General features: G+C 32.1%; 1 protein-coding gene across 1 annotated transcript in view; it reads right to left on the reverse strand.

Annotated features, from left to right (window-relative positions):
- Positions 1 to 11,749, reverse strand: part of Gmer (GDP-L-fucose synthase-like protein) — a 32,470-nt gene extending 20,721 nt beyond the window's left edge. The window contains exons 1-3 of the mRNA XM_035374077.2: positions 11,651 to 11,749; positions 11,276 to 11,406; positions 6,503 to 6,617 (exon numbers count right to left, since the gene is read on the reverse strand). Coding sequence (XP_035229968.1) covers positions 6,503 to 6,617; positions 11,276 to 11,406 — 246 coding nt within the window. The 5' untranslated portion in view covers positions 11,651 to 11,749. The remainder of the gene's footprint in view (positions 1 to 6,502; positions 6,618 to 11,275; positions 11,407 to 11,650) is intronic.
- Positions 11,750 to 12,856: the final 1,107 nt, after the last annotated feature.

A 12,856-nucleotide genomic window follows, 5' to 3' on the forward strand; every position in this document is an offset into this window, starting at 1 on the left:
CTAAAACGTTTTTATTATAAATCTATGGGAAGCATTTTATCATAAGCTATTTTATGTAAGCATTTTTTATTACAAGCACCTTTAGCAAGAAGCATTAGTTAGCCCTTTTATTATAAATCGATGGCAATTCTTAAAGATTCCATTTCTGACTTTCAATTCTAGGGGAATTAACAGCATATCATGTCAGTGTGGTTTCAGATATATCAGCCAAAGTAAATGAGCATTAAGGTTTCATATCAAGAAACACTAATGTTATATCTAAAAAAAATCTTCAATAGCCAATCATAGTTAGAAATTTAATCATAATTTTGATTTGGGTTCTGCAAAAATTATCTGGAAAGCTTCTTCTCGATTGGACTCAGGCAAAAAGAGGTTTATATTTCCACCATTTAGCCCATACTGACATATGCCTCTTCCTTGAAGAAGACTGCAGCTAAGAATAAGCTGCAAGAAATTCAAGTTGTGCAATCCAAATTTCACAAAATAATGATGAACACACATTTTTATACAATGAATCAAAGGCTCCACGATGTTGAATTTCTTGCAAATTATCTACGGAAAACTAATGACCAGTTCTTAAAAAAATCTGAGGACCATGTCCCCCTGAAGCACTTAAGAACTTTTCATTAGGAACTACTCAGTGAAGACCGTTACCTAAGACTCTACGCAACTTGCATGCTGGAGCAAAATTTCCCTACATAAACCCATTTTAGTGATAAGAGAAAAATCTTTACCAATACAGTCAAAAGTGTTTAATCTGGACGTCCATAATCCAGAATAATCTATCATCCGGACCTCAAAGCTACAAACTTTCTGCACATGCGTAGCATTAACGCATGAGCATAATGCCTTTATACATGCGCATTTAATGTATAATGGTCCGTATAAGCTAGGCTCAAATTATCAAATTATCTATTTCAGTTAATGTTGCAGATTGCGTTGTTCCTTAATCTTCGAATTGGATCCGGCTTATTATTTTTTGCAGACTGTTAGAGCAATTTTATAAAAGTAAGCTTGAACTTTCGATTATGCCAAAAAGAATTTCCGATTCTGGAGTCGCCAAAGGATCTACAAAGCGAAGCATGTTTCGATGTCCATCAAACAAAAAGTGGAATTGCTGCAAAAAATGGATAACGGCAAAGCCTTTTTCTCTAACCATTCCGAAATCTGTTTATCAATTTCACGCTGCTCTACGGGGGGGGGGGGACATCACAGCACGCAATGAACTGGAAGTTGATCTGTCAGCACTATCCTTATCTTCAGGGCAGAGGTTTTTGTTTTATTCAGCTTATAATTCCTTACTAAATGTAGTATTTCATCTCGATGTACTCTTTGATATGATTTAAATCAAATTCCTCGTTATTATAAATATCACAAATACCCATCAAATAGTTTTCTGGTTGAAATTTTCTAATTTGGATTATCCGTAATGTATGCTTTACGCATGCGCGGGTTGAAAGAAATGTTTAATAAAGTAAACAAATAAATATTAAGGTTTTTTTTTTTGTAAATTTTGATACCCTTTAGATCATAATTGCTCTTTATTTCATAAATTACGGTTTCATATTTTTAATTTTATAATTTCTGCATGCCATCTTACCAGACTTAAATTGATGATGTATAATTCGGAAAAACCGATAATTCGGAATCGCCGAAGTCCCGACGAGTCCAGATTAAAGACTTTTGACTGTACTTATAAACTGCACACAGTCCTTATACATATTGTAAATAGTTGCTTTACTTTATTTGATTGTTTTGTTCTTTAATTGCGGACTAAATGTATTTAGTATATCAAGATTATCTGAACCTGTGACCCAAACTGCAGCATCTCGCATGACTTTGTACTTCCTGCAACTATTATTCTTATGACGATTCAGATGCCTAGATCATACCCCTTCTTCAAACTTCCATTCAACACCTGGCTGCAGGATCACTTCCAAAAATATTATCATGCCTCCAAATGACACTACCTGATAGAAAGAGCCGCAACACGATATGCAAAATAAGCACGATAATCTTGGCATAAAGTGGAACTAAGAAAGTTGCTTTCTAGTCTTGCAGATTTTTTTGCTCCTGAGAACAGGGACCTGCATCTGTTTGCTCTTAAAATTGATCAAGTTCCTGACTAAATCTATGCCAAACACAAGGTTGTTGCATTGCTAATTTTATGATTGGTTTGGTTTAGTTTACTACAGCACACTAGGGCTATCTGCCTGAGGGTAGGGATGCCTTGTGGAGGACTTTCCAAGGAAAATTGGCTCATATACACATTACACATGGGGAAAACCATGAAAACGCCTATGCAGCTGGCCTGTTCCCCTGGATTCGAATGCAGGTCAGAACTACCAGCGTTCAGTGATTTTACCACTCGGCCACTGGTGGGCTTGCTAATTTTATGGCTTTTATAATGTCAAGTGTAGGCATTATTTAACTAGTTATTGCTTATGCAATCTCAGAATGTGTTGTCTCACACTTTTTAACAGCTCCAAGATTGCAGCTTGTGAGATGACAGCACAGATGAATTTCTTATCTTGTGTGGTCTGTCGCAAAATAATATACAGTCGAATCCGGTTAATTGACCACCGGATAATCGGACCAGCCACTTTTTTGGACCAAATCTTAAAGAACCGAAACAAATCCTATGTACATAAGCCTAATTTTATTCGCTTATTTGGACCAGAGAGCAAATAAGAAACAGAAGCCACAAGTCGGCCGCGTACAGCGGATGTACAGGTGGTCTGCGACATATGGGAGGATCTGTATTTGCGGCTCCCCAGGAAAATGCTTTATCAAAGGTCAGATATTCCTAAAGTGCATGACAAAAGCGATACCGGTGGGATGTGAATACGTGCAGCATTTTCTTTGACCTGTGCCTCCGAGTTTCGAGGAAATGAACAATAGAGTGTTCGGCTCCACTTGAAAGGAATTCCCATCTGTCTGACAATGAATCAATGAAAAAAGTTAGACTGTATTTCTTGTTAGTACATGTGTATTAGCCATATGTGTGAACCGCACAATAAAGGCCATAATTACATTTTAGTTCATGATTTACATGTACATATAGCATGTCCCATCTTACAACATAAGACATGTTCATGATATCAGACCAGTTGGTTATTAAGACCAAAACAATCACTACCCGATGTGGTCCGATTAACCGGAATCGACTGTAATATATAATGCAATTAATGTCACACACACTTATAACAAAACTTCAGGCACTTTTGAGTTATCTGAAACTTTAAAAGTATGTTACTTGTGAGTGTAAACTTTGGGAAAGATTTGGGTATTGGTTATGGCTGGTTTGTTCTTTTATTTCTCCTGGATACTATTTTAGCTATCACCTGCAAGAGCCAGCTAGAAACATAGGCAAAAGAAAATCTCAATAAAGGCACCAAGATTTTTGGGAAGCACAATATAAGTTGCTCTTGCAAGTGACAACTAAATAAATACATAATTTACTTCAAATTATTAATATATTTAATTTATGTGGGATATCAACAGTACTAATTATCTATGATATCAAAAATGCAGGAGCCAGGCTAACCTTCGGAATAGTTTTGAAGTCTTATTGAACAAGATAATGCTTATATGTTGCTTTACCAAGAACTGAGAAAATAACTTGTTATTCTAGTGCTCCTAGTTATTCTTGTTGAAGACTCAGGAAATGGTTGCAATAAAGAAACAAATATTTATAGGCAAATTATTACTATTTTTGTCATGGGAACTCTTGGTCCTAGTATTACTTCCAACATAAAACAAAATCACATTATCATATTAAAACCCCAGAATAACTCAAGTCAAATATATAATTGAAAATAGGTAGATCTCTAAAATGTTTTTCTGTCTCATGACTGTTTCATCTTCGCAGTCCTAACTGATAGCAGGTAGGTAAGAGAGCTTTTGGTTATACTTTGCAATGATATTCTAGTTATTTTATTTTATTCCAAAAATCTTGGGCAAAACTTTTCTCATAAAAATACTGAATATAACAGTCTTTATCTCATACTCCATTTCCATTTCTTCAAATAATTCTTTTTAAATAATCAAATTATTCTCCAGTTCAACTATGCAGATTACGAGCACTGAAATTGATTGTACTGTTCCTACAGCAAAGAATAATTAAATAAATGGATATAATTTCAGGAGAGTGGGTCTTTCAAATTTGGAAAATTAGACAATTTTTTGGGGAAAAACTTGAAATTTAAAAAAAAAGGGTCCCTTTTAAAAATTTCAAGTTTCTAAGATCTTTTTTCTAGAGAATCAGAAATTCCACAATATAAATTCTCTATTACTAAGGTTTTAGACTTTCTTTTAAATCTCAATATTGCTTGCCACAGATGTTTTGAGCATAATCATAGCCATCTGCAAGATCACAGACATTCAATCCAAATGAAAAAAAATTGAGAACTGCAGGTTTAGAAATATACGACTAAGAAACATAATGCCAAAAATAAACTTTATATCACATAAATACTTTTACAATAACTCTTGACTACACAAATTATGTTTATAGATTTCTCTTTTACTGGTAGCACACAGTAGTTTTTGCACTAAATCCTCAACAGAAAAATATCTTAAATTACCACTGTATTACTTTGTATGCTTAGAACTTTTATTATTTCAAAGCATAAAACTGAAATATACATATTTATATAAAGTGTCCATATTTTTTGCATATATTTAGGTATTTTCTGATAATCTGCACTTCCCTTCCAAAATGTTGCCAACCATCGGCAACTATTTTTCAAAGAGCTAAGATATGAAAGACAGTAGCTTTTTTTCAAAAATGATGATGCACTAAGAATTAAATAAGCAGCCCCAATTAATAAAATAAAAATGCATAATAAAACTTATTATTTTGGTTATTTATTTTTGCAGTGTTCTTCCTACACAGCAATCTGTTCAAGCTTCAAAAAACATGAGAGAATCGCAGAAACTTCTTATCAAGCACAACTTGGCACTGTGCACACTTTCATTTTTCTCAATGTACCCACTGATCTGTGTTCACTTAAAAAAAACATCAATGAATTGCACCAATTTAATAATGATGCACAAATTTTGATCTACAAAGTTCAATTTTATGAAGCATAACTTTATGAAAAGTAAAATTTTGCATTCTCTACTCTTGGGCAAAATGCCATATTTCTGAAGAAATGCAATGCTTTGTTTTTTTATCAGTTGACAAACTCCACAGTTCCATTACAATTCCTTACAAGGAAAAAAAATATGCCTTCAATGCAATGAAAACAGTAATGACTCATCAATGCAATATAAACAAACATTAATAACTAAGGTACCACACCTGGGTTGCCTATTTTGGTGACACAGCATGTAACCTAATTAATATTTTTCAGGAGGTTCAAGTAGTCAAAAAGAATCTATATTTATTTACATGCTTTCAAAACAACTTAAAAAACTTAACTAATTTAACTTAGCTAACTTAAAAATGTGCAGTATTATATTTTGGAATATAACATTAGCAGCTCTTTAAATTGATGAAAAATTATACTGGAATCCATTCAAGACTCACATTCTGAAATTTAATAATGTTTTTATGAAAAACCCTGCACTTTTAAAATTGATGTATTGATGTTCTACAAGGAATATAATTAAAAAGACTTTGGCGTAAACTCAAAAAATAGTTTTCTTGTAAAGTAGACATAAATAGAGATAAATTAGCTTAATATATTTTTTAAAGTGGGGTGATGATGGTATGCTGCACTGATATGGTGACTCCATGTCAGGATTGATAACTGACTGGTTTGCAATTTGTTTAGTTTGGATGTTACTCACTGCATACAGAACTAGAACCAAATTTATTAAAAATATATGAGAAGCTCTATTATTAATACAATAATTAACAATTAATATTGAAAGCATAGGTAAGACAAAAATTGTAAATTATTATTTTCATTATGCAAGGATTTTGCGAGCAGCAAGAGTTCTCTTTAGTCAAGAGTTTAAGAGCATTTCGAGTTTTTGCGTTGTCTAAAACAGTTTGCAGACTGAATTAATCACACCCTCTTAATGTTTCAGTTCTATTTTACATGCTCTGATTTGTTACAGTTCAAATGTTATCAGATAAGAAACAGGAACATGGCTCTTTGTCACCCTTCCTGAAACCAAGAGGCTTTGGTGACAGACATAGTGCAGATTGCTAAAATCCCTTGACACTGGCTGTAAAGTTAGGATTCATGAAATGTCAAGTGGAGCCATAACTGAATGAATTTTTGCTTCTGCAATATCAGACCCTGTCATCTTGCACCTCGTAACAGCTCAAACACTGTGACCTGTGGTGGACAACACACATAAATTTCTTCTCTTTGTGTAGTCCACCATAAGAGCTTGAAATGCAATCTTAAGATTTCGATATTCAAAAAGCCATGCCAAGGAGTAAAATATTTTATATTTGGTTTGATACGATATTCAAAATGGACAACATAATTGCTTTATAATTAAAATTGGTATAATTTGTAAAAATGAAAAAATAATGACTTACCAAAAAGTCTAAATTATATTTCAGATTTCTAAACAAACCACCAACCATAGCAGCTAAGTGAATGACATGTGTTGGCTTATGTTTCTGAAACAGTAAATCTGTTTGATTTATATCTCTGAAAATAACAGTAAAAACTGTATTTGAATATGGAAAAGTTTAAACATAATATTCATATAACTGAAATGTACTCATAATAGAAATTCAATTACTTATATGCAATATTAGCTAATTTGTTTTGGGCTTAATTTTACATTAACGAAAACTAGTTCTTTCTGATTCCACTTGGCCATGAAAATTCACCAACCAATTGATGACACGGTGAATTGGCAAAAAATATCAGTCTGTCATTATGGCTCATAGGTATTGCATTGTTCATATTTTCTGAATAAATCTAAAACCTTATCTTCCCATCAGTTCATAAATTTCCCAGTTGCAACATAATTTGCTACAAAAAAAGTGGCAACACTTTATATGAAAAAATATGGAAAATGTGTAACTCATTTAACATAATCACACATACACGTGAGGGTTGACTGTTGTAGCATATATACAGAGGATGCTTACACATTTTTAGAATGATTGCAGGGGCATTCAATTAATGTTTAAAATGTAAAGAGTATTTTTTTTAAATGTTCATCCGATAACCTTTTTTTCTGAATTATAAGTCTGCACTGGGATTTCTATGATAGAAAGGTTTTTTTGTAAAATTTTTGGTAGTTCATTCAATTTTCATTCCTCTTCCACTACTTCCCAGAGCCCATTAACTGAAAGAATTTACAATTAGAAAGGCTCTTTTCAAGAGACCAAAGGCACAATATTTCATAGATGGAACATCAAGGGACTTTGCAGGAATATGTTGAAAAGGTTTATATGCAGTACCAGTACAATTCCTTATTTTTTTCAAGGAATTTTCTGAAGTATAACTTGTCGCTTTGTTTTGATGAAATTTCACTCATTCAAAGTCAAAAGATGTAAAGAAATGGAATTTCTTCTCTAAATATGGCACTTAAAACATTCTCTTGACAGTTCTCTCAACAGTACTTTGAGTTGACTCCCCCTTCTTATTTTTGATTTCCTATTGTAAGAGAATTCTGCAACAATCAAATTCTTTTACTGAAACCTTCTTTGCACCAGTAGAATCAGGTCTGCACATTTTTTTCTCTTTGTTTTCGATCCTAAGTAGACCTTTCTTGTTGCAATCACTTAGGTAAGCCCTTGCTTCATCAAAGGTCACGATGTATTTCAATTTAACTCTTGAAACTCTCACAATGTATTTTCATTTAACTTTTGAAAAAAATGCTAATATATATTTTTTAAGTTATAAAACAATTTAATAATGTTACTTATTCTAGAAAGATATAAACTGATTAAACATCCACAGCTATAATATGCACATGTGCATGTAATGAAAAGTAAGTTAAAAACATTTTAGCGATTGAGGATGAAGACGAGAAAATGTAAATAATTATTTTTACTTTCATTAAAAAAAAAAAAAAAGAGTTTCATTAAATAAAACATTAAAATAAATCATTTTGATTAGTGCAATGATTATTTCTTAAAAATACTTGTCTGAAGACATTTCTGGCAAATGAAATGAGCTTTTCGAAATTAGAAAATCTTAAATTTTACTGTAAAAATATTACACGGTTTTAACAAAAACGATTAGAAATAGCTTATGATTAGTTGAAATAATGACATTAAACTTATGCTTTAAAATAAATTATAAGCATCCCCCTCCTCTTTTTAAGGAAGAGATGGTTGTCGGAGAATAATTTTTTAAAGAATTTTGATAAGACCGAGTTTTTTTAAACATTTTCTTAACACTGACACATGACTCGCACTCATTACAATCATGATTCTCATATTTTTTTATCTATGCTTAATATATTTCACTAATGTGATGATTAAGTTCTAAGAACCAAACCTTTGTTTTTCTTGAGTAAGAAAAGATTTTTCTTACTAAACTCATTTTGTGCAGATTGTTATTAAAGCATGAGAAACAACTAGACTCATTTTGTGGGGATTGTCATTACTGCATATGAACCGATAAAAATGATTTTCTATTAACTATCAGTGGGTTTCATGGTGGCAAAACAATGTTTTAAAATAACTTGACTTTTTTACAATAAATTCTTAAAAATGGAACATGACAGAATAGAATGTGATAATGAAGAAAAGTGTGCAAATAGTTTCTCAAATTATACCGACGAGAACAAGCTTACAATGAAAGTGACAATGAAAGTCTACGATGCCCCAGGATTTTTGTTTTCCGACTAAAAATTTCAAGTTCAGATTCGGATCATTCCAATACTGAAGAAGAATGATCATCAGTAGACAATCCATCAGTCTTGGAAGAATGTTTAAGCCATTCAGGAATAGATATAGAAAATGTTCTGTGTACTGTGTACATTGAGTATATACTACACTAAAATATCGAATTTTATCACCGAAAGCACCATGGAAAAGGTGAACATGAAAGATACAGAAAATGTTCTGTGTCCTGTGTACTGTGTCCTGTGTAATGTACCAGTCTCCTGAAGGCATCCATCAACATTATATACACTATCAGCATCTGGCATTAGGAAAAAAGCAACAAATTATGATTCTTCAGGGGACTTTCTGTTAATATGAGGAAACATACATTAGAACCCATTGTGGAAACTAGGGAAAAAAAGATGCTTTGCGACAATGGCATATATGCTCCATCAAGAGCATATATGCTATTGTATATACCACAGTATAATGTGGCATATATGTAAATTCTGCAATGTACCCTTACACAAGGAAGATCATTTGAAAGATATCATACATTAAAACAATAAATTTTTTATTTTTGAGAAAGTGTTTTTATTTTTTAACTCATTAATGGAGAATAAGTTTGCTATGAAGCAGAAGAAATTTTGTGCATTAATTGAAAAAAAAAAAAAAAAAAAAAAATCACTTGCTATGTAAGAGCTTAAGATGCCTTATAAAAAAAAGAAAGAAATGGGGGGGGGGAACTAAAATTCTACATGAGTACATCCAATTCTGTTTTTACAAAATAGGTACTTTACTGAAAAATTCACATAAAGAGAAAAGATATCGTACCTACAGAAGAAAAGAAGCCTGCTTCCCAATCCTGTACATAATTAGCAAGAGTAATTTTTAAAAAAATATCTGAAAATATTTATTTTAAACTTATTATTTTCTTTCAGCAAAACACACAAGTAATAAAAATGGTAAAACTGCATATTACGGTCCAGTTTGGCGTGTTTTGAAAAAAAAAATCGCCAAATCGAATGTTTTTGCACATTTACTTTGTCCATGTACACATCGATATATTTTCACTTAAAAAGTCAAAGGAGCACCAAATTCTACAATATAGGCAAACAAAAAATACATAATCTCTATAAAATACATTTTAAACCAAACAATAAAAAAACATAAAAAAGGAAAAACATGTTATACATTTAAGCACTACCAAAAGCAAATATTCACTTACCATGATTTTCGAGTTCGCTTCGTACACCCAGACCCATGCAAAATTCAAAATAAATATCAATCATATTCAAATGACTTTTTTCAAACCAGGTACTCTTTCTGATCGAACACTTCACATAGGGACCATCTGAACCTTTCTTCCTACAAACCCATTCAAATCCATCTAAACGGTTTTTACGTTCGACTAGAGGCATATCCTTCCTACATACAGGACACTTATAATGGCTACTAAGTAAACCTTCATTTACACACCAATCAATTAAAGCTGTTTTCCCCTTTCGCTCCAAATTGTACACAAACTTCAAATTAATCTTACTACATTCGGACATTCTACCATGTAAAGAATCAAACCAACAGACACCACGAAAAAGCTTACAAAACATCCCATGATTCAAAATTTCCCAGAATCATGCACCCTATTACATCACAATAGGGTTTCCATAACATTAAACTATTCAGGCTACCATAAATGAAACAACAACTTGGCAATAAATCAAACAACAACTTCGCCATAATACATGGGGTACCTTAAAGTCTACTCTATCCCGCAACGTGAATAGGTGCGCGGGTCTCGCAGCCCCGATCCGATCAAAGTTCCAGCGAAAAATTTCAGAAACATAAAGAGGATGGCCTTGGAGGAGACTACACTGAACAACAACTACTTGGGAATAATAGGGGCATTTTTAGAAAGGTTTCTTTAATTGGGTGTATCCACTGAACCCAGAGTGCGCTCGCGGGTTAAACCACCGCAACATTTTTACAAAGGCATATATTTGAACAAAATAAACCTGCAAGAGATCTTTCTTAAAGATTAAATTACAGTATTTATTATTTAATTTACTTTTTTTTTTATATTCAGAAATAACAATCTAGATAAAAAAAGTTTAAATTTAGAACATTTTTAAAAATTCATTTTTGTTATCTATTATAAATCACAATACGTTATATGAAAAATTTTCCCAGTTAACTCATAATGCAGCTGCAAATGAACTGACCAGTTTCACATTCTTTCTCTTTCATGTGCTTCTAACTAAAAAATTATCAATTATTTCTGGAATTCTAAACATTTAATTTAAAAAATATACAGGACTTCTTAATGACATAAGGTGAATACTGCAAGTCATCATTAAATTTAATTCAGATCAAATTTATATAAATTTATAAAATGTTTGACGCAGGTGAGAATTGGCTAAGAAATAAGAAAGAAAATAAATGGAAGAAATAAGTACTTTATCGGAAAATTTTTATAAGAAATTAAATTAACATTAAACACTAATAAACTCATCAGCTTACGTCAGATCAGCATCTTTGGAAGACGCGAAAATCCAGGTTTCACCATCTGGCTTGCTGTTGTTAATAGCTTCTTCAATTGCTTTGCCTACCAGCCCAGTGCCTCCTGTCACCAAAACAACTTTTCCGGACATCTAAAAATTATGTTAAAAGAAGAAATAAAAATATCTGAAATGATAAAGCTTAATGTGTGCGGTAATACAGCTTCATGAAATGCAACACTAGATACGTTGTATAAGCAAACTGCATAAAACACATTTTTTAAAGAGAAACCGTTTATTTTTACAAGAAAACTAAAAACATTTGTAACAAATAAGCAAGCTTATTATTATTACACATATTAAAATTGTACAAAATAAATTAGAAGAAAAGATATACCTTTTGTAGCCAAAATAACTTATTTAAATTCAGTGCGAGTACCGATCACATGAATCACCGAGCAGACGCAAACAGTTAATATTATTGCCAATAAATAAAACTTTTATAATGATCGATGGGATTAATTGTACGATACATTCAAATTTATAATTTTGGCTAATTGCTTCGTGAATTCGCATTATTTTTGGATTTATTTATTCATGTATATATATTTATTTTATTTAAAAATTTACGAGAAGGTTAAAAAAAAAAAAAAAAAACCACTTAATGCCCAGTTTGAGAAATGCTTCGGTGTTTGCATTTTATTAAACAAAAGAAACAGCTTCATTAGCAACACACACACACACACACACACACACACAAACCCTTAGTAACTTTATATTGTATGATCTCTCTTAAAAGCGGATGGGTTTTATTTCAATGGTAGGAATATATGACAACAATAAATAGAGAGAGAGAGACAGAGAAAGATTGTCCAGAGATCAGTTATCACAACAAAACTAAAGAGAGAGATTCATTATAGTAATAAGGTGCTTAAAGATATTCTTAAAACGGCGGTTTCAGAAGTTTCTCAAAAGCAGAGCAGTATCCCATGATTACAGAAATACGTTAACTACATAAATGACAGGAGAACAAATAAAATAAAACAAAGAAAGAAATGAATAAAAGTAGATGAAGCTCAAGGCGTTATTTGTATTTTCATTGCTTCCTTGAGGCTTCATTCTTAATTGTCTTAAAATAACCCGCATTCCCGAAACAAATAGGAAGTAAAACAAACAAAAGCATAAAGTAACAGCAAAATTTTACATGCAAAAGAAGGCTGCGTTTTCTTAAATTTTATAAAGTGAAATAGCGCGGTAGCATTGTATAAACTCTTTATACAGATATCAAAACAGAGGAGAAACACGCTAAAGTGAAACCGTAATGCTAACGTAAAATGGTGTTATTACTTTTTATCTACAAATCTACAATTATGCGCAAAATGGATAAAGGAAATGTATATGGCAACTTGCTTATTCAGCCAAGTTTGGCCAAAGAATCTGTAAGGACCAAGGGCATATATATATATATTCCTTAGAGATTCTTTTCCGCCAAAGGATGGCGCCACTTATGCTATTACCAGGATTACCATCTTTAGATGGATAAGATTTTTAATAGGATGCCCTTATCAGGGTAAGATAACTATGTACTGGTAAAGGCCCTTCT

Source organism: Stegodyphus dumicola, chromosome 1, assembly GCF_044657685.1.
Source record: "Stegodyphus dumicola isolate Sdum_Otavi_A_Nest chromosome 1, ASM4465768v1".
NCBI classification, from domain to species: domain Eukaryota; kingdom Metazoa; phylum Arthropoda; class Arachnida; order Araneae; family Eresidae; genus Stegodyphus; species Stegodyphus dumicola.